Source organism: Peromyscus californicus, unplaced genomic scaffold (assembly GCF_007827085.1).
Source record: "Peromyscus californicus insignis strain IS unplaced genomic scaffold, ASM782708v3 Scaffold_5__1_contigs__length_169319896, whole genome shotgun sequence".
In the NCBI taxonomy this organism is placed as follows: domain Eukaryota; kingdom Metazoa; phylum Chordata; class Mammalia; order Rodentia; family Cricetidae; genus Peromyscus; species Peromyscus californicus.
The window spans coordinates 102,475,569-102,495,730 of record NW_026294573.1 but is presented as its reverse complement, the minus strand read 5'-3'; the positions used below and the strand labels follow the sequence as shown (position 1 = coordinate 102,495,730).

The 20,162-nt window shown below is 47.6% G+C and overlaps 1 protein-coding gene across 4 annotated transcripts in view; it reads right to left on the bottom strand.

Moving 5' to 3' along the window:
* The window catches only part of Fbxo10 (F-box protein 10), a 49,857-nt gene extending 31,133 nt beyond the window's left edge, over positions 1-18,724 (bottom strand). For 2 of the 4 annotated variants that reach the window (XM_052715117.1, XM_052715120.1), the window contains exons 1-2: positions 18,594-18,702; positions 1,352-1,552 (exon numbers count right to left, since the gene is read on the bottom strand). In XM_052715117.1, coding sequence (XP_052571077.1) covers positions 1,352-1,369 — 18 coding nt within the window. In that variant the 5' untranslated portion in view covers positions 1,370-1,552; positions 18,594-18,702. Of the gene's footprint in view, positions 1-1,351; positions 1,553-18,593 lie in introns of all 4 variants that reach the window. The other 2 variants (XM_052715119.1, XM_052715118.1) reach the window with 2 other exon arrangements.
* Positions 18,725-20,162: the final 1,438 nt, after the last annotated feature.

The following is a 20,162-nucleotide window of genomic DNA, read 5'->3' as shown; positions in this document are numbered from 1 at the left end:
AATGTATATTCGGTGCCACTGTAATGCTGGAAGTATGTGATTTGCTCTTATAAGGGGTTACAGTTAAGAGAGCGCCTTGAGTTTCAGGAGAGACTTTGGACTTTTAAACAGTGTTGAGACTTTTGAGGACTGCATACATCTTATATTTTGATGTGGCGTTAAGTATGTGGTAGTAGAATGTGGTGGTCTGACGAAGAATGGGCCCCACAGGCTCGGATGTTTATACACTTGGTCTTGAGTTGGTGGCACTGTTTGGGGAGGATAAAGAGGTGTGTCACTAGAGGTAAGCTTGAGAGTTTACAGAGTCCTGTCATTCTGAGTCCGCCCTCTCTGTACCCTGCTTGCACGTCAAGCTGCCAGTTGTCAGCTGTCCCTGCCCCCTTGCCTGTCTGCTTTCCCACCATGATAGTGAGGGACTCGTACCCCTCCGTCCCATAGCTCAAATAAACCTTCCCCTATATCAGCTGCCTTGGCCATGGTGTCTTACCACAGCAAGAGAAAAGCGGCTCATACAGAAGTTGGTACCATGGTTGGGACAGACCTGACCATGTTGGTTTTTGGAAGGATGTGGAAGACTTTGGAACTCTGGACCAGAAAAGCCATTAAACCCGGTGAGGGGAGTGTGATGGACCATACTAGTGGAGCGGCGACATTCTTCGCCAAAGTGTCACAGAAAGGTCCTGGCCTCGTTGCTAGCTGACGTCGAGCTGGGTCTCCACGGTCTGAACAGCTCTGAGTACTGCTGTCTTCCACACTCTCATTCTCAAGCCCACCTTCAGCGATAGACTTCCTCCAACAAGGCCACACCTCCTGAGCCTCCCCAAACAGTGCTACCAACAGGGGATCTCGTGAGGGTTATTCTCATTTAAATCACTACAAGCGTAACAACCACACAGAAAGGATTAGAGAGGAACTATGAAGACAAGGCAGAAAAAAAGGTGAGGACAGGTGCATGTATTGAGGAAGTACAGAATCCAGATCTCTGGAATACCCCTGGGATCTACCTAACAGAGTTTGGATTCATACAGAGCGAGGCCATCTTTGGCTGCAATGGTCTTAGAGTCTGGATATCCCAAATACAAATGAGAACTAGGTACCTATTTGTCTTTCCTTTATCATTCCGATCAACAATTCACCACTCTTTCCCTAGAGAAGGCTGTGTGGGTTCTGGCCCTGGCTCAGCCACTCCCTGATGCAAGAAGCCCAATGTCCTAACCATCTACAGGGCCGGCTGCCCCACTGTCTGCCTCCTTGCTTTCTTTGGGAAATATCTTCCCCCCTTACCAACAATTTAGACCCCACGATTACAGAGGCAGGGGGCTCTGAAGAAAAACACACAACAAAATGGTACCCAGGCTTCTGGCTGCATCTGATTGGCTGTAACTGGCACACAGGGCACACTGAGACCTTCTCTAGATGAACATGAGTTGATATCTAGTTGCTGGCTTCTTCCTCGGATGATGGGCCACCAGCAACTTCTTTCCTAAGCAATAAACTCTGGAGTAGGTGCTGGCGATCATTTTCCCATGGTGGACAGGAAGGAGAAGCTGAGCTGCATGGAGAGAAGGAAACAGAGAACGCACTGGAGCAAAGGGCATCCCAGTTTCTCCGTACGTCACGGTGCAGTCTGAAAGCTCAGCTTTACCCTTGACCTTTGAATGCTAGTTATCTCCATGCCCCTCTGACAGATTTCCCTTTGGACTGGGTGTGGTCACCCATAACTCTAATCCAGACACTTGGGAGTATCAGGAGTTCAAGACCAGCCTGGGCTATGAGACTTTGTCATGAATAAGTAAATGTTCTCCTTTTGGCATAAGCTGACCACATCCAATTTTTGCTATTAATACCAAAAGCTAGTGCTCTTGTGCATATTCATTCATATTCTCTCATTCTCTCTCTCTCTCTCTCTCTCTCTCTCTCTCTCTCTCTCTCTCTCTCTCTCTCTTCCCCACTCCCAATGCTGAGGATCAAACTCAGGGCCTTATACATGCCAGGCAAGTGCTCTACCACTGAGCTTTAATCCACGTCCTCTTTTTGCTTTTCATTTTGAGACAAGATCTCACTAAGCTGCCCAGGCGGGACTTCAGTTTGCAACCTTCTGCCTCACCTCCTGGGACCACACTTTTTCATTTCTTCTGCCTAGCTCTGACCCTCACACACTACATTTCTGCTTCCTAGCTCAGACTCAGACTCCTCCCACTTAACAGATCCCCTGCCACACCATTTATTTATCTTTCTGTTTTCTACCTCCCTATAAAGAGAAGCTAATTTATAAGACTCTACTGGCTGCTTCTCACTTCACTCTCCTTTGTTACCTGTGACTTCAATTTATAAGCATCAGAACTACCACATCCCCATAAATTTCTCGTCGAAATATCTAACTTCATCATCTAGACATCTCCAGGAGCCTTGCTCATCTGCATCAGGACTGACTGCTGCATCGGGAGAGAGTATCTTTTGATCACTCCTTGGGGCTCTGACCTACTTCTACACCCGTTTCCCTGTCTCCACGTCCCACTTGCTCATCCTGGTTCTCCTGAGTTAACCATGTACTGTTCTTTCCGGGGCACTTCCCAAGATGCCAGATCCATTGAGTCCCTTACTTCTACAAAAGGCTACTGGCAGGTGCTCCCGAGTGAGACCTTAATCCTCATGTATATAGCCTGCCACATCTGTCCACGAGGGTCCCTCTGGGATCTGTTGCTAATATCCCATTCCTAGGACAGATGTTAAAAGCCATCCAAATCACAACTACCCAAATTACAGCCACTGGTCATGCTAAGTACAGCTTCAACCTAGCTTACTATAAAAAGTGTTTGACCCAGACAACTCATTGTGTGGCCCATGTGATATACTACAGTACCCAGCATGCCAATTCCTGTCCCAGATGGGTTTCTCATCTTTACCATAGCAGCCTATTAAGAAAGAATGCCTGCCGGGCGGTGGTGGCGCATGCCTTTAATCCCAGCACTCGGGAGGCAGAGGCAGGCAGATCTCTGTGAGTTCGAGGCCAGCCTGGGTTACAGAGTGAGTTCCAGGACAGGCTCCAAAGCTACACAGAGAAACTCTGTCTTGAAAACCAAAAAAAAAAAAAAAAAAAGAAGAAGAAGAAGAAGAAGAAGAAGAAGAAGAAGAAGAAGAAGAAGAAGAAGAAGAAGAAGAAAGAAACCCAGGCCACAATTCAGTTACAAAGACTACAGCAAAACCCATCTAAAACTGAGCACAAAATACAAGCTTACTATACTAGTTATAAATAAGTCAACAGATAGAGGTGAATCTCCACAAAGTCTCCACCCCATTATCAGGTTGTTTCCTCAACCAGATATAAACCTATCATATAAACATAGCTTAATGCATAATGAGACTGATCTAGAAATTTCTACACAGAAAATCTTCCAGCAATAATGTGAGTAAGGAATCAAAGAGTAAAAACCCTGGAGGGGTGGGACACCCCTTTAGTCTCAGCACTCAGGAGGCAGAGGCAGACAGATCTCAGTCTGGTTCTCAGCCTGGTCTACACCTGAGACTATGTCTCTCTTTGAAGGAAGATGCTAAGACCCCGGGAGCCAGCCTGTTACTATGGGAAAGGCCAGTCCTCGCCATCCAGCAGAGCACATGACGCTCTAGAGCAGTGGTTCTCAACCTTCCTAACGCTGCAGCTCTTTACTACAGTTCCTCATGTTGTGGTGACCCCAACCATAAAATTATTTCGTTGCTACTTTGTAACTGTAATTTTGCTACTGCTATGAATCATAACGCAAATATTTTTGGAGACAGAGGATTGACAAAGGGGTGGAGAGCCACAGGTTCAGAACCGCTGTTCCAACGGCACAGGCAAAGCCTCTGGAAACCCTGAGATCGCCCATTCCCTGGATGCCCCACAGGAAGTGCTGTGCTCTTCTCAAAGCCAGCAGGCATCTAGCTCTCAATTACTTCCCCGGCTGCTCTCACTCCTGCCTCCCTGGAGGCACTCACGCTGTACACGCTTACATGGTCCACACTGGCACAGGCCTTGAGTGACACACTGGGCAGCTGGCACTCTAGCACAGGTTTCTCAGGAGGGGCGTGGCCTGGGCAGAGCTGTATTTTAAGAGACCCAGAAGATGTAAGTGGAGCAGTGACGGCAGGAACTCCCAACTTTGCAAACATTAAATGGTAACGTTTTCCCCTCGGAATGTGGGGTTATCTGGGAAATTTGGGGCAAAGGCGTCTGTAATGATTTGAGTATGTCTTGCAACAATCTATGTGCTAGAAACTTAATCTCCAAAGTCATATGTCAGTGGCATCTGAAAGTGCCTTTGGGAGCTAATTACCACTGGATGAGGTTGTTAGAGTAAGATGCCCAGGACGGCGTTAGTGACAGGTCACCGGCCATCTCAGCATGCAACCGTCTCTGCCATTTAACTTCAGAACAAGAGGCCTTTCCCAGAGCGGATGCTGACACCATGTTCTTAGATTTAATTCTTAAAGATAGGGTCTTGCTGTGTTACACAAGACGAACTCTCAGACTCAACTCATCCTCTCCTCTCAGCTGCTCAAGCAGCTGGGAACAGGCACATCCCAGGTGTCTATGTGTAGCCATGCTCCTGAACATAAGCTAAATAAATCTATTTTGCTTTTTTTTTATCATCTGTGCTCAAATATTTTGTTATATCAATGGAAAACAACAAAGATCAAAGACCACATCCCACACAGAACCCACCAGGGCTTCTTCGGGTTTGGGGTTCAAGAGGCAAACAGTCTAGCTGCCGGCCTCTCAAGAGGCCGGCAGTTTCTATCTCCCTCCAGACTCAGCTGTGTCTCCAACTGCAGGGGTCTGAGTCTAGAGAGGCCGAGGCCAATAGTTCTTCCTTCCAAGTCCCCTTGAAGCTCAGGTAAGAGTCCCCTAGAGGTCCACCGTCAGTTCTCTGTTGTTCTATTTGGCTTTATGTATACGATCTTCACAGGAGTCCACGGGGATCCACGCAGCAAGGGACTTCTCTAACTAGGTAACACTTTTTAAAAAGTGTCTTCTATAAGTCCTGCCTTTCCTTTTTGCCACTGGGGCCCCTGAGCATGGAATTAAAAAGCAACAACAGTCCCCAGGGCCTGTGAACCTGTAACGTGACGTCTGTAAGAACTGGAAAAACAATGTGTAGGAAAGTAGGTCCTGAGTGAGGTAGGCTCCCGGCACCTCCATATTTAACATGTTCCTAAGAGGTGAGCTCAGGGTTTCTGGGGTCTCCTCCACCCTCCCACTAGAGAGAGCCACATGCCTCCAGGCCCCTTGGTATCCCCAGCCTCAGGAAGCGGGGCAGAGACCTCCTACTGGAAGGGAAGCCCACAAGACTTAGCTCTCAGCAAGTACGCACTTCTGCTTCCCAGCCCTGTGGCCTGAAGCAGGTCCTTGATTGAACCTCTCAGAGCCCATTTCCTCACCTCTGAACCAAGATGAATACCACTCACCAGGTGGCTCTTCTTTTACAAAAAAAAAAAAAGTGACGTTTGGTTAACAAATACTTGATTGCCCACTATGAGCCAGACCACTGTTCCAAGTGCTGGAAAGCAATAAGGAAGAGGAAGTCCCTATCCTCAGAGACAGGCAAGAAATTAAGCAAATGTTAACACAAATGCTACAGAGCAATGAAGCAGGAGTTGTGTGTTCCCACGCGCCTGTGCTCGCATGCACATGTGAACAACTGCTGGGAGCTATTTTAGAAGGCTATCAGGGACAGTCTCTGGGGAAGTGCCCCTGAATAGAGACCTGGCGTGAGATGAGTTACTAGTGACAGAATGCAGACAGAGAAAAGTCTGGTCACCTCGGCCAGTACAGCAGGTACAGGCCATGGGGAGAGTGGACATGACAGGCAGAGCACTGGAGTACTCTCCCCATGGAAAGTGCTAGAATGAAGGCTCTGCTTTGTTGGGTTTTCTGTCTGTCTTCCCACTGCTTTTTGTCACCCCAGCCTCAGAATCTGGGATATTTCAGTTCCTGACCCCAGCTTGCCCACCTAGACCGACATTCATCAAAACAGACCATCTGGAGACTTCCTCCTCTTTGCCTTTCCTGAGTGGAATGCAAGCCCCCTTAAGGGCAGGAACTCTGAATTACTGTGTGTAATCTGTCCAGAACTCTGCCCATGGTGGGCACTTAACACGGAATGAATAAACTGTCACATGGCTGACACTGCTGAGACTTCAAACCACAGCCACACAGACACCTGTGCAACAGGAAGTAAAACCTAACTAAGCCTGTGCTCATCACTTGCCATGTTTAAGACTGTGTGGTCGGCTTCACGATTCAGTCGGGAAGCAGATGAGGGTCCTGTTCCCCTAGCCGGTAGAAGACAAAGACTCATCTACCAAAAAAAAACCCCAAAAACCAAAATAACAAAACAACACCCCCCCCCAAATACCCTCGAACCAAAATGCCCTCCATCACAAAACCAAAACAAAACACATAAATGGAAGACCACTCAGTGTCTCGAGAGAAGAAAACCCCTTGTTCAGAGAATAAAAACCTGCTGGAAGGACAGACACACCTGAAACTCCATCGGGAGATGGCTGAGGGGGATCTACGGGTCTAGGCCAACCTAAGCTACATCCAAGCAACACCCAGTTTCAATAAAATGCTATTCTTCCCAAAGTATTATTTCATCTTTTTCTCTTCGCATCTCTTCCAAGCAATACAATTCAAAAAAGCGTCCCCAGGATCCAGAGGTTTGTTAGAACACTCAATCTTGGGTGTCATCACATACTTACTGGATCAGGGGTGGCATTTTTAAAATTTTTATCTATGTATATGTGTGGTGTGCTTGTATAAAAATATGCCTTATCAGGGAAGGTGTCTGCAGAGGCCAGAAGAGGATGTCAGATCTCCTGGAGTTGAACTTACAGGTGGTTGTGGGCCCCTGTGCGGTTCTGGGAACGAATCTCGGATTCTCTGCAAGAGCAGCAAGTACTTTTTTATTTAAGTTTTACTTCTCAAGATAGGGTTTTTCTGTCTCCAATCTGGCTGTCCTGGCACTCCCTCTGTAGACCAGGCTGGCCTCAAATCCAGAGACCTGCCTGCCTCTGCCTCCTGAGTGCTGGGATTATAGGTGTGCGCCACCAACCAAGAGCAGCAAGTACTCTTAACTGCTGAGCCATCTTTCCAGCCCCAGATATGACATTTTAACAAGATCACCAAGGAACTTGTGTGGACTCTAAGCTTGAGAAGCACTGAATTAAAGCAGTCCTGTCTTCATTTTACAGATAAATGAAGGAAGTCAGCCTGCGAGAACTCGAATGACAAGGGACGTGCCCGAGTCACTGCTGGGGAGGAGAATTGGGGGGTGGGGCAAGCCAGCCTCATGGGTGAGCACTTGAAATTCGGACAGGAGTAAGACAGCCTGTCGAGGAATGGAAGAAAGTTTGTAGAGAAGCCAGGTGTCAGTAAGAGCCTGGAGTGGAAGCCGTTCTTAGACTGATACAGTTCCAGGGTCAGCCAGAAAAGCCAGCTGGTTCCCATGGACACCTCAACTAGTCACTAGTTAATTTGGGAGCTGCCTTGAGTCCCTGCACAAAAGGTTCTACCTATCCTGGTAAAATGACTCCTACAAGAAGGACCCAATGGGCTTCCCATCCTAGCCTGGGCTCTGCCTCCCCTTTACTGGCTAACCTTGAGGGCAGGTGCCTGAACCCTGCTTTCATGTTCTATGATCAGATATAAAGACAGAAATGGCCCATCGTGGTGCACATACCTGCAATCCCAGCACTTGGGTGGTGGCAAACAGGACAGTGAGTCTGAAGCCAGTCTGGGCTGTAGACAAGACCTGGTGTCTCAACAAAACCCAAACAACAAAAACCACTTTCTAGTTCCTACTTAGTTTCAAAGTGGTGGGAGATTAGATTAAGTTTTAAAAATCAATAAGAACTAAGGATCTAGGGCAGCTCAAACCTTTAGTATCCATGTAGAGGGAAAACAAGATTTTCTACCCACATTGTGAGGCATACAAAGCACCAGTTAAGTAAGAACAAACCGTCCAGCAGAGCAACTGTAATAGGTTAATGATTTAAAATCTCAAACCAAAGGATATGTCTCTACTTTTGTGGATTTTAGTTCAAGTCCATTCTAATATCATACAGAGGGAAATCTGAGCCACAAAAAGCCTGTACACAGGCCTGTACCCACACACATCCACAGATTTCAGAAAGGAGAAAAAACGTAAACCCTGAAGGTGACAAATGTCTCAGTTGGGCATTCCATCGTTCCTTCAAGCCTCAGCTCTCTTTGATCTAAGAGACGATATGTGCAGCGTTGAAATCAGATGCTGTAATTCAGAACACTGTGTGCTTGATCAAAGTCAGGGGCACTAAGCGGTTCAGGCCATCCGGGGCCTCTCTTTACCCTTCTCTGTGAGCCCAGGGCTGTTCACTGAGGCTGACGTAGGATGGAACATGCATCAGGGAATCGTTCAACTGGCCCTTCATCCTGATTCTCACAAACTTAATAAGCAGAGCTGAAAGGGCGAGGAAGGGAGTGTTCGGGGTTTTGTTGGTTTGTTTTTGTTTTGGGAGGCAGAGTCTCATTAGATAGCCTTGCTTGGCCTGGAAAGTCAACAGATAGACCAGCGAGCCTCCAATTCAAGAGATCCATCTGTCTCTGCTTCCTGGGTGCTAGGATTAAAGCGTGGCTAACCACACCCACCAGGAAGGTATTTTGAGGGCTTACTTATTCAGGAGCTGTGTCATCTTGGAGAGCACTCACAATGCAAACTGTACTGCACATCTCATCCCCAGCATCTGGCAGTACTATATCTGGATGGACTCCTAACCTGAACTAAGTCCAAAGTCCCTGGAGTACAACCACCTGCTGCCCAGGTTCCTTCTTACAATGTTGGGTTTCATGGCTAGTGATGGTACAGCACCCCTGGCCACACATCACGGGTGTATGCTTATGTTCACTGACCATAAGAAAGATTCAGTTGGTCCTGCAATTATTATTGAGCATCATAAAAGGTCTAATTTGGACTGGCAGTGTTCTGCTAGGAAGCCTAGTGTAAAGACTTAGGATTTCAAGTCAAAATCTACAAAAATCCAAGGCACTTTACCTGCAGGGTGAGTAGACCTCAACCATTTAAACTTTATCAATCAGATCATCACCTTCTGCCTCCCAGCCAGCCACAGACCGCTCTAGCCGCTTCCCTTTAATCATGCTCAGCTTGAGGCAACTTCCACACCAAGTGATTGCTACTCTGCTGGTGACATTAGACATTCAATGGAGTCAGACTGGTCTCTGGCTGTCCTTCTCATCTATAAAAATGGAGCTAATACTACCTTAGGGACTCGTTGGGCCGATGAAAGATGTCTGGGAAGCAGTTACCAGGAGCCTGACACACAGTAAACGCACAGTAAATGGTAGACTTCTTTTCCTGTGTCTTCCTAAATCACACCCTTCTACTTCTTCACCACATTCTGAGCCACTTTTCTCAGCACCTTAGGAAGAAACAAAAATGTCTAAAGTGGACGGGTGGTGGCGCACGCCTTTAATCCCAGCACTTGGGAGGCAGAGGCAGGAGGATCTCTGAGTTTGAGGCCAGCCCGGTCTACAGAGTTCCAGGACAGCCAGGGCTACACAGAAGGAAAAAAAAAAGATGTCTGAAGTGCAGAGGAGATAGTGCTGACTATGCATGGCCTTGGCCTATGATCAGCTGCTCACCAGCAGTGGCATTGGGTCCTCTGGAGCTGGAGTTGGAGTTACTAAGGGCTACAGAACTCAGGTCCTCAGAAAGAGCAGTAAGTGCTCTTACTGCTGAGCCATTTCCCCAGTCCCAAGAATTCCTTATTGTAACTGAGGGAAGGAGGTTCCTGGGTCCTGAACATCAAATGGCAACGAGAGTAAGTTCTCTTCTTCATGAGGATGATTAGAACAGCATTGACAGCAGAAATTCACCCGGGTGGGCATGGCCCCCAAGTTCCCAACGTCAAATTCTAGGGAGTTGGTTTTTTCAAGTACAGCTAAGGGAGTGAATGGTAAGAACTGGAGGACCTTATGCTGGGCCTTCCAGAACTCAGTGGGAAGTCTGGATTCCTGCAGCCCCAAGGCCCTCAGCCACACCAACGGACTTCCCCATCCTCCTCTTAATTTTACTCTACATCATTTTTCTGGTGGCATGAGGGATTGAACCCAGGGCCTTGTGCACACTCAACAAGCTTGCTTCCACTGAGTTACACACGTAACCAAGCTTTTCATCTTTGTGTTTTCACAAAAGGTCTTGCTGTATTGCCTAGGCTGGCCTCTGTCTACCTCTGCACACAAGCCTCAGAGTGTATGCTCCTCATTTGTATTCAGTCATTGTATGGTAGAGGCAACAACCCTAGGGCCTTGTATGTGCTAGCTACATCCCCCGTCCCCTTCTGAGACAAGGTCTTACTAAATTGCCAAGGCTGCTCTTGAGCTCACTCTGCTGCCCAGGCAGGCCTTGAACTTGTGATCCTCCTCGTTAGCCTCTCAAGCTGCTGAGATCACAGGCCTGTGACACTAGCACTTTCCTTGTTCTTAGAGCTGTGTCCAGTCCATTTATCCCAATGGGCTGTCCTTCACAGTGCCTTAGCCAGGGCAAGGTACCACATGGAATAGATACTTGATCCAAAGTAGACAGGATATCCATGTCCCTTGTCAGGAATGGGAGAAACTCAGGAGACATCACCTGAGGGACTAAGGAATGTAGCCAAACTAGAGCAAGCAAGAAAGGGATTCAGAGAGACAAAGACATGTTCTTTCTTTTTCAAAAACATTTATTTCCTTTATTTTGGAGGGAGGCGCCTGTCATCGCTTATCTGTGGAGGTCAGAGGGCAATTTGTGGGAATCAGTTCTCCCCTTCACCATGCAGATTCTAGGGACTGGGTTGGTTGTTAGGTTTGGCAATAAGCACCTTAACCTGCTGACCCATCTTGTTAGCCTGAGATTTTTTTTTAAATATTTTTATTAATTCTTTGAGACAATAATACACGTATATAGCGTTGTGGTGGTCTGAATGAGAATGGCCCCCACAGATTCATATATTTGCTTAGTCCCTAGTTGGTGAACTGTTTAGGAAGGATTAGGAGGCGTGGCCTTGTTGGAAGAGGTGTGCCCCTGGGGGTGGGCTTGAGGTTTCAAAAGCCCATGCCAGTCAGGCCCAGCCTATCTTTTTCTCTCTGTCTCTGTTTCCCCCTCCGCTGCAACTTGCAGATGAGATGTGAGCTCTCAGCTACCTCTCCAGCATCATGTCTGCCTGCCATTACCTACTCGCCTTGATGATCACAGACTGACCTTCTGAACGGTAAGCTCTCCACTAAATGCTCTCTTTCGTAAGAGTTGCCTTGGTCATGGTGCCTCTTCACAGCAATAGAACAGTGACTAAGACAAATGTATTTGACCCTGTTCATCCCCCACTCCTCCCAGATATGTCCTCTAACCTCCAGCTAACTCATCTCTTTCCCAAAGAGGAAAGTCCCAGCACTCGGGAGGCAGCATTTGAGTCTGGTATTTCTGTTGCCCATATATGCATGGGTGGGGGACAGCCCACTGTCAACCTATCAGAAGTTACTTCTTTCTTTGTTTTTTGCTTTTTGAAGATAGGGTTTCTCTGTGTAGTCCTGGTTGTCCTAGAACTCGCTCTATAGACCAGGCTGGCCTTGAACCCAGAGATTCGCCTGCCTCTGCCTCCTGGGTGCTGGGATTAAAGGTGTGTGCCACCCAGCTTTGAGGTTACTTTTTAAAAGAAAACTGACTCCCCCCTGCAGATGCCATCAGCTGTCAATAGCTCCCCCTTGGAGGCCCTCCCACTCCATGCTGGAATACTGACTGGCTTGATCTTCTCAGGTAACACAGCTGCTGTGGGTCCATGTGTCCCTCAGTCCTGTCATATCCAGAAGATACTATTTCACCCTGGTCCTCCCCAAACTCTGGCTCTTAGAATCTTTCTGTTCCCTCTTCTGAGATGTTCTCCTAGTCTTGTGGGGAAAATTAGTCCTTATCTGTCACCGTACACAAAATTCTAAATGGGTCAAAATCTCAATGTTAGACCTGAAACTCTGAAAATTCACAAGGAGAGTAGGGAGTATACTTGATGATATACTTACTTAGGTAAAGATTTTCTAAATGGGGCCCCAGTGGCCAACAATCAACATGAGGGACCTCATGAAATTAAAAGGCTTCTAGACTGCAGAGGAAACTGTTAACTGAAGAGGCAGCCTACAGAGTGTGGGGGAAAATCCTCTGCCATACACACACATCTGACAGAGAATTGGTGTCTAGCCTATATAAAGAACTCAGAAAACTAAACATCAAGAAAACACACTACCCAATTTTAACGGAACTGAAGAAAGAAGGAGAAACAAGGGCCAGCATGATAGTTTAGAAGGGAAGGGCTTTGCCATCAAATCTGACAGCTTGAATTCCATCCTTAGAACCCACAGGTGGAAGGAGAGAACCTTCTTCTGAAAACTGTCTTCTGACCGCCACACATGCGCGTGAGTGCGCGCACGCGTGCGCGCGCGCGCGCACACACACATACACACACACACACACACACACACACACACACACACACACACACACACACACGCACACTAAATGTAATAAAAGATGAGGAGAAGATGATGACAGTGATGACCACTGAGCACACATGGTAGCATCTGCCTTCAACCTGAGCATCTGAGAGGTAGAGGCAGCTAGATCTCTGTTAGTTCAAGACCAGCCTGGTCTACATAGCAAATTCTAGGTCAGCCTGGGATACACAGTGAAACCCAGCGTATTAGTTGCTTTTCTATTGTTGTGATAAAACACTATGACCAAGGAAACTACAGTGTTTATTTGGGCTTGTGGTTCCATAGGGTTAGAATCCACAGTTAGAGTGATGGCTGGAACAGCAGGGAGAGAGCTCACATCTTAAACCACAAGCAGGAAGCAGAGGGTGTGAGTCTTTAAATCCTCAAAGCCCACCTCCAGTGACAGACTTCCTCCAATAAAGCCACACCTCCTAATCCTCCCCAAACAGTGCCACCAAATGGGGACTAAGTATTTAAATGTCTGAGACTAAGAAGGACATATTTAAATCATCACATCCAATTTTAAAAAAAAAACTTAAATACAAATAAGATATATCTTTTAAAGTATTTAACATTTGCATTAGCCATCAGGGAAATGCAAATTAAAACTACATTGACATTTCATTTACCCCAGTAAGAAAGGCTAACAGTAAAAAACAAATGAGGGGGCTGAAGAGATGGCTCAGGGGTTAAGAGCGCTGCCTGCTCTTCCAGAGGTTCTGAGTTCAATTCCCAGCAACCACATGGTGGCTCACAACCATCCACAATGAGATCTGGTGCCCTCTTCTAACAGGCAGGCATACATACATGTGGAACAATGTATATGTGATAAATAAGTCTTTTTTTTTTTTTTAAGAAAGAAAACATATGAGAATAAATGCTGGCAAGGATGTACGGGGAGAAAACCCCTCATTCACTGTTGGTGGGAAAGCAAAGTGGTACAGCCACTATGGAAATCAATGTAGAAGTTCCTCAAGGAGCTAGAAATACACCTACCACATGACCAGCTATACCATTCCCAGACATACACAAAGAACTCCATACCCTACTACAGAGGTATCTGCTTATCCATGTTCACTGCTACTCTGTTGACAAATAGATGAACAGATGTCCATCAATAATGAAAACCTGGTACCTATAGACAATGAAAGTAAATGGAGGAAGTAAATGGATGAGCCTGGAAAAAATTATACTAAGTGAGGCAACCCGGACCTAGAAAGACAAACAGTGCATGTTTTCACGTATATGTGGATCTAGTGTGTGTTTAACTTAAAGTCCCTGCAGGACCAGCTGAATGGATCTCTGGATAAAGTGCCTGTCAACCCTTCCAACCTGGAACCACATTAAAAAACAAGTCTGGGGGGCTGGAGAGATGGCTCAGAGGTTAAGAGCACTGTCTGCTCTTCCAGAGGTCCTGAGTTCAATTCCCAGCACCCACATGGTGGCTCACAACCATCTGTAATGAGATCTGCTGCCCTCTTCTGGCCTGCAGGGATACATGCTGTATACATAATAAATAAATAAATCTTTAAAAAAAAAAAAAAAAAAAAAACAAGTCTGATGACTTGAGTATTTCACAAAGATGCTAGCCTATTAACCTTAAAAAAAAAGTGCTCAATATCAGTGACTAACAAGGAAAGCAAGTTAGAGCCTCAAGAGATTTTATACACCCAAGAATAGTTAAATAAACTGGCCAAAGCAAGAATCTCTAAGGATTGGAAGCAAGTAGAACTCACAAACTGCTAGTAAGACAGAAATTTAGAAGCTGGGTATAGCAGCTCACATCTGTAGATGCTGGCTACAGGTATGAGGCAGGGAGATTGCTGTGTGTTCCAGGTCAGTCTCGGTTACATACTGAGTTCCAGGACAGCCTGAACTACACAGTAAGATCCTGTATCAAAAAGCAAACCAACCAATCAAGGTGTGTGTCGGGGGAGGTGAGGGAGCACGTGCTACCACCACCAACAAAGCAATTCTATTTAGATGAATGGAACCTAAAGAAGTCTGTTCAGATGCACAACAGACTATGCCTGAGGAGGGCCAGAGAGTTGGCTCAGGAGGCAAGCTGATGATCTGAGTTCCATCCTGGGAATCCACACAGTGAAAGGAGAACCAAGGTGTGCATGCCCCCCGCCACTAAACAGACAAACGAGCCAACGCAGTTCAGAAGAGAGAGAATATGTTGAGAAAGTTCTTGGCAAGCCCCCGTCCATCCATTGCTGACTGCACTCACGGTGACCTGTTCGCCTGCTTTTAGCGACAGACTGGGGCTACCACATGGACGCACGCCAAGTGATACACCGAGCCAAAGAAGCAAAACACAAGGTGCAGACAGGGTGATCTCACACGGACGAAGTTAGACTAGTTAACTAGATGGTACCGTGTAGGGACGTGCACACAAACGATGGAGGGAACAGAGATGATGTTCATCTACAGGTCAAGATGGCAGCTGCCCAGGTTAGAGTCTGAAGGAGGCACTGCCCGTGCTCCACTTCTTAAGGTTACAATCTTTACATTGTCATTTCCCTCATAATTATTTGCTAAACTATGCATTCGTGGGCCCCATCTGTATATTTTATCTTTCTGAGTAAAAAAACATTCAAAACAAAGATAACAAAATAAATACACTGATTCTTAGAAAAATTGAGAACACAAAAACTGTCATTAAAAACAAAACAACTGTAACCGTCTTTTTGTTTGTTTTTGAGTTGAGATCTTGCCACACTGACTCTAACTTCTAGGTCCAAGCAATCCTCCTGCCTCAGCCTTTCAAGAGCTACAATGCCACACTGCCAACCACAGTCCTTTGTTTTTAATTTGAAACCTTGCTTTCCAAATTCCAAATATATACCAAATACATTTTCACTTTCAGTAAAGTCTATTTTCTTTTCATTTTTCCTTAAATAAAGTCTCTCGTAGCCTAGGTGGACCTAACTCCTGGCCCTCCTGCTTCCACCTACAGAGAGTTGCGACTGCAAGCATGCACCACCCTCAGCTTAAGGAGCAGATGTTTGCAACTGCCTAACCTCTCAGGACTGCAGGTGGAATCGGTCACCTGGGAACAGATGTAGCCTTTGCCAAGAATCACCCAAGGACCCACCCCTCTTACACTTGGAAAAACAAGGCTGAAGAGGTACCCAAAGGCCTAGGATGGCATCTTCCTGAAATCTGCCATTCCTGAGCATCTTTGCTTAGGTAAAACCCTGGTGACAAAGTGGAAGCAGTTGACCAAAGGGACTTGGGTTAAGCTTAGAGAAGGGAAGGAAGACACAGTCCTTAAATTCGGATAAAAGGCTTGAAAAAGAGGAGGATGTCGGTGGTCGACAGTGACCCCAGAAGGCTAGAAAAAGACAGCCTAGTAGCAGGCTCAATGCAAGGCCCAACAAGTGGTGCTTTGGGAAACACAAAGCTAAGCACGTGAGCGTGACCTAAAAAAAGCTCTAACCTCAGAGTCCAAGCAGGGGATCTTGCTGGTGTGGAGCTGGTCCCTAAAGGGCACTGAGCAGCAATTACCACATGATCTTGAACTGTGAAGAGCAACTCTTCCACAGTGACACCATGCAGCTGTCAGAGAAAACAATCCGGGTGCATCGCTCACTGCTCTCTCTCCTCTCAAAGGACCTCTTTGGGCGACAGACGCCTCTACAGAGCTCAGAATCCTTACTAGTGAGGGTTTTGGAAGACTTGGGAGGGTACTTGAAAAAATAAACAAATGCGTGACTGCATTAGTGCCCAACTTGAGAAATGAGACGCACTGATTAGACACTGAAACTGAAATAGATGGATACAAACAGGTGTTTTTCTAGCCCCCTTCTGTTGACAATCCCATCATGTCAGCTAAAAGGGAAAGCAGCAGCTCGTTCATACAAAGCCCACGGCAGGTGACTCCAGAGGAAAAGGCTACTGGCCACTGTGCTACCTAGTGTTCCTCTGTGACTGCGGCCCATTAAAGGAACATGTTTCCTTCACATCTCCTTTGAAAAGCAGGTGAGGTGTTTTTTGTTGCCCAGCGCTGCCACTCTGCCTAGGAGAGCTCTTGCTGGCTCACCATTTACACCTTTCCAGGGGTTCACTGACCTGCCCCTGACACCGACCGGCCAACACCCTCAGTTTTATGCCACAGCACTGCATCATCATCATCATCATCATCATCATCATCATCATCATCATCAATGGGTTGGGCCTAAAAAGGATTCTCCCGATTTCTCAGGCCAAGGTCTGTCTCTGTTTTCTCTGTTCTTTTCCCATCCCTCTTCACACTGCCACTCATTAAAGGGAAGGATGAAAGGAGGGACCAAAGGAAAGGGAGACCATGTCTGTACTACAACTGAAAAACAAACCAAACCAGGAAGCAGGGCTCGGTGGGGGAGAGGCTGCTGCTTGGCCACACAGCTCGGTCGCTACTGGGTGCTATCATGAAAATGTAATTCCCCTGATAACCATGGAAACCAAATGAAGGCACTATGGTGAAGGCTGCTCGCTTTAGCTATCTAGAAACACTAAGAGGCCAGAAACCAGAGAAACAAAGAAATGCAGCGTTCTAGGCCTGAGGAAATCCTTTCCTAAAGCTTCAACGAAGTGCCATTTTCTCCGGACTCTAAATCTCATCAAGCTTCCACCAGGGCTGGAGACCTGACAAGGTTCATGAAACAATTCAAGCCTCTCTGGTGTGCTGGTCCCCTGGGGCCAGCTGCTATGAGGCAAGCTCTCTGGGAGCTGGAACTTGTTGTTATCCTAAAACATACTGAGACCCATCAGAGGGAGACACACACACACACACACACACACACACACACACACACACACACACACGTGCACAAAACAGACTTTTATATAACCTCAAACTAACAACCAGCTATGGAAACAGCTTCACGGGGGCAGACACCATCGTCTGGTTCCTAGCTTTCTCTCCATCCAGTTTCTTGTAGATGCACAAACACGCAGCCGGGATAAACGAACACAGGAAAGCACACGCATTCTTTCTACTACCCAGCGCCAACAGTGTTGAAGTCTGAGCAAAATCAAAGTCCTGGCCTCGTTCTGGGTCCAGTTCCTTTATGTGCTGGAGACAGCTGGATTCCATGGGCTCCTAGGCATCGTCCAATAGACAGTCAATCACTCTACTGTGCTTTTTTTGGTGGGAGCGCATGCCTGGCAGTTTTCTTTCCCCTCAGAGGGAATCTGATACCCATCTGCTCAAGTAAATTAGCGTTCCCATCCTGCCTGACTCATTCGGTAGGAACAACAGGTTCCCATGCCAATGTGAACCAGAAGGCAAAGGGGGCCTGGGAAAGGGGAGAGGGTTCTACAGCCAAAAACGGCACTGTTTTCAGGATCACATACACAGTGGACGCTGTGCTTACTGCAAGAAAGACGTCTCTCTTGGAGCCCTCTCTAGCTTGCTATTTTAATAATGCTCATACTGAGAGCACTCTCTAAGGAGCCCTCTGGCCCGCACTGTGCTGGTCTCTTCACACTCAATCCTCACCGCAGCCTCTGGCCGAAGTACTCATCTCTACTTTTAACAGAAGCGCCATCGACGTGGCTCAAGATTGCCTGGCTAGTGGGTGATGGAACTAAAACCAACTCCGGAGTTCTGGCTCACCAAATGGCACTGCCATCACTTCTTCGGTGCAGGGGGGAGGCCGGACAGGGGTTATCCCTCCTCCTTCAAAGATTTTAGAAACCGAGTCTCCGCAACTTGCTTAAAACCAGACCCACTGGGTGCCCGGCTGCACACTCGCTCCTGCATCCCCAGGTGAAGGCTGCAAACCGCAAAGTAGAATTAATTCTCTTGCATCCTCGCAAAGCCTGGGGCTGGAGGCGACAGCGGGTGGTTGGGGGGGCGGGGGACGACAAGGCACGGCTCTCCCGGAACTCCGGCGGCCAAGCCCCCCCACCCCCGCACTGCCCCAGGCCGGGTCCCCGCACCCCAGCCACAGGCTCGGCCCGCGGCAGGAGCGAGTGGCCGGTGGCCTGGAGCACCAGCGGGCTTCCGGGAAGCCTCCGGGGTGCGTCGAGGAACCCGCGCTCTTACCTCAGGGAGCGGCGCTGCGGGGCCGCGGCCGCGACGCCCTGGAAGCCGCAGGGCTGCCCAAGGACTGCGGCGGGCCGCTAGGAGGAACGACCTCGCCGCGAGCCCCGCCCCCGACCGCCGTCACGTGACGCGGGGGTGGAGCCCGGCAGTGAGCGCGCCGCCCCGAGACCGGAGGGAAGGCGGAGCTAGCGAGCCTCGGCGGAGGGCGAGCCTGGCCTCGGAAGGGGCAGGAATAGCATCCGTGGGCGAGAACTGCAGGAGGATCCCAGGGGGTCAACGCGGATCCTTCCCGGCACCGTTAGCCTAACAGCCCCATGGGCTCCGTGCGGATGAGCACATAGGAGCTGGGTTCACCCCGCGAACAGACTGACCCTGGCTAGAAGTCGGGAGGGACACTGGGGCCATGGTTGTATGGAAAGCTCTTGCTTGGTATAGCAGTGGGTGATGTATGTAAATGATGTGTAGTAGTTGTTGCTCCAACTACTAGTTACGGCCCGAGAGAACAAAGCTGTGATGGCTCCTGTTCTGAAATCCATTCTCTAGTGGAGATGGTAAACACGAGATGCTATTTAAGTCCATATGTATTTAAAACTAGGGGTTGAGGGACGTGATCAGAGTAGCCATATGGAAAAGGGCAGGGAAAGTCTGTGTGAGAAGACTCATAAGTCAAGGGAGGCAAGATTGCTCCTTAGAGAAATACAAAGTGTTGTGTTGTTGTTTTTTTAACATTTTTTTTTTTTATTTTTATGTGTATGAGTGTTCTCCTGAGTTTATGTGCACCCTGCGCTTGCAGGAGCCACTGGAAGCCAGAAGAGGGAGTTGGATCTGCTGGAACTGGAGTACAGACATTGTGAGCTGCCAAGTGGATCCTTTGCAAGAGCGATACACCTCCTAACCGCTAAGCTGACTGTCCAGCCATGTGCACTCACCCCAATTCCCCCTTTCACCACCACCCCCGTCTTAGATCAAAGGGTATTAGAGGTCATTAGTATTTCATAAGGCATGATAAAGGTTTTCTTTTATGTATATGGAAGCCATTGAAGGGGTGGAGAAGGTGGGTGTTTTGACACTGCTACTCTGTAGTGAAAAGACAAGAGATTGGATTGAGTACTGGTAGTAGATATGGGGACACACAGACTTGAACCGATTTTGCAGTAGAGTCAAATTTGGGTTGTTGTGGAAAAGCTAGGGAGAATCCAGTCTTCTAGCTTAACGGACTACCACAGCTCTGGGAGTGCTGTTACAGTAAGGGGAACAGAGATAGAAGGGAAGGATCAATAATTCTGTTTTGAACTTCTTAAAGTTGTGATGCCTTTGTAGCATCGAGGTCACTGATTTTAAAAAACAGCTGGGAGGTGGGCAGGAGAGATGCCCCAGCCTTCTGCTCTTGCAGAAGATCCAAGTTTGATTCTCAGCACTCATGATCACTTGCTACCCTCTGTAACTCGAGTTCCAGGGGGGTCTGATGCCCTCTTCTGGTCTCCTAGGATACCAGGCACACATGTGGTGCACAAACATTCACACAGAGAAGGCACACATACACAAAAAATAATTTTAAGACTTTTTTTT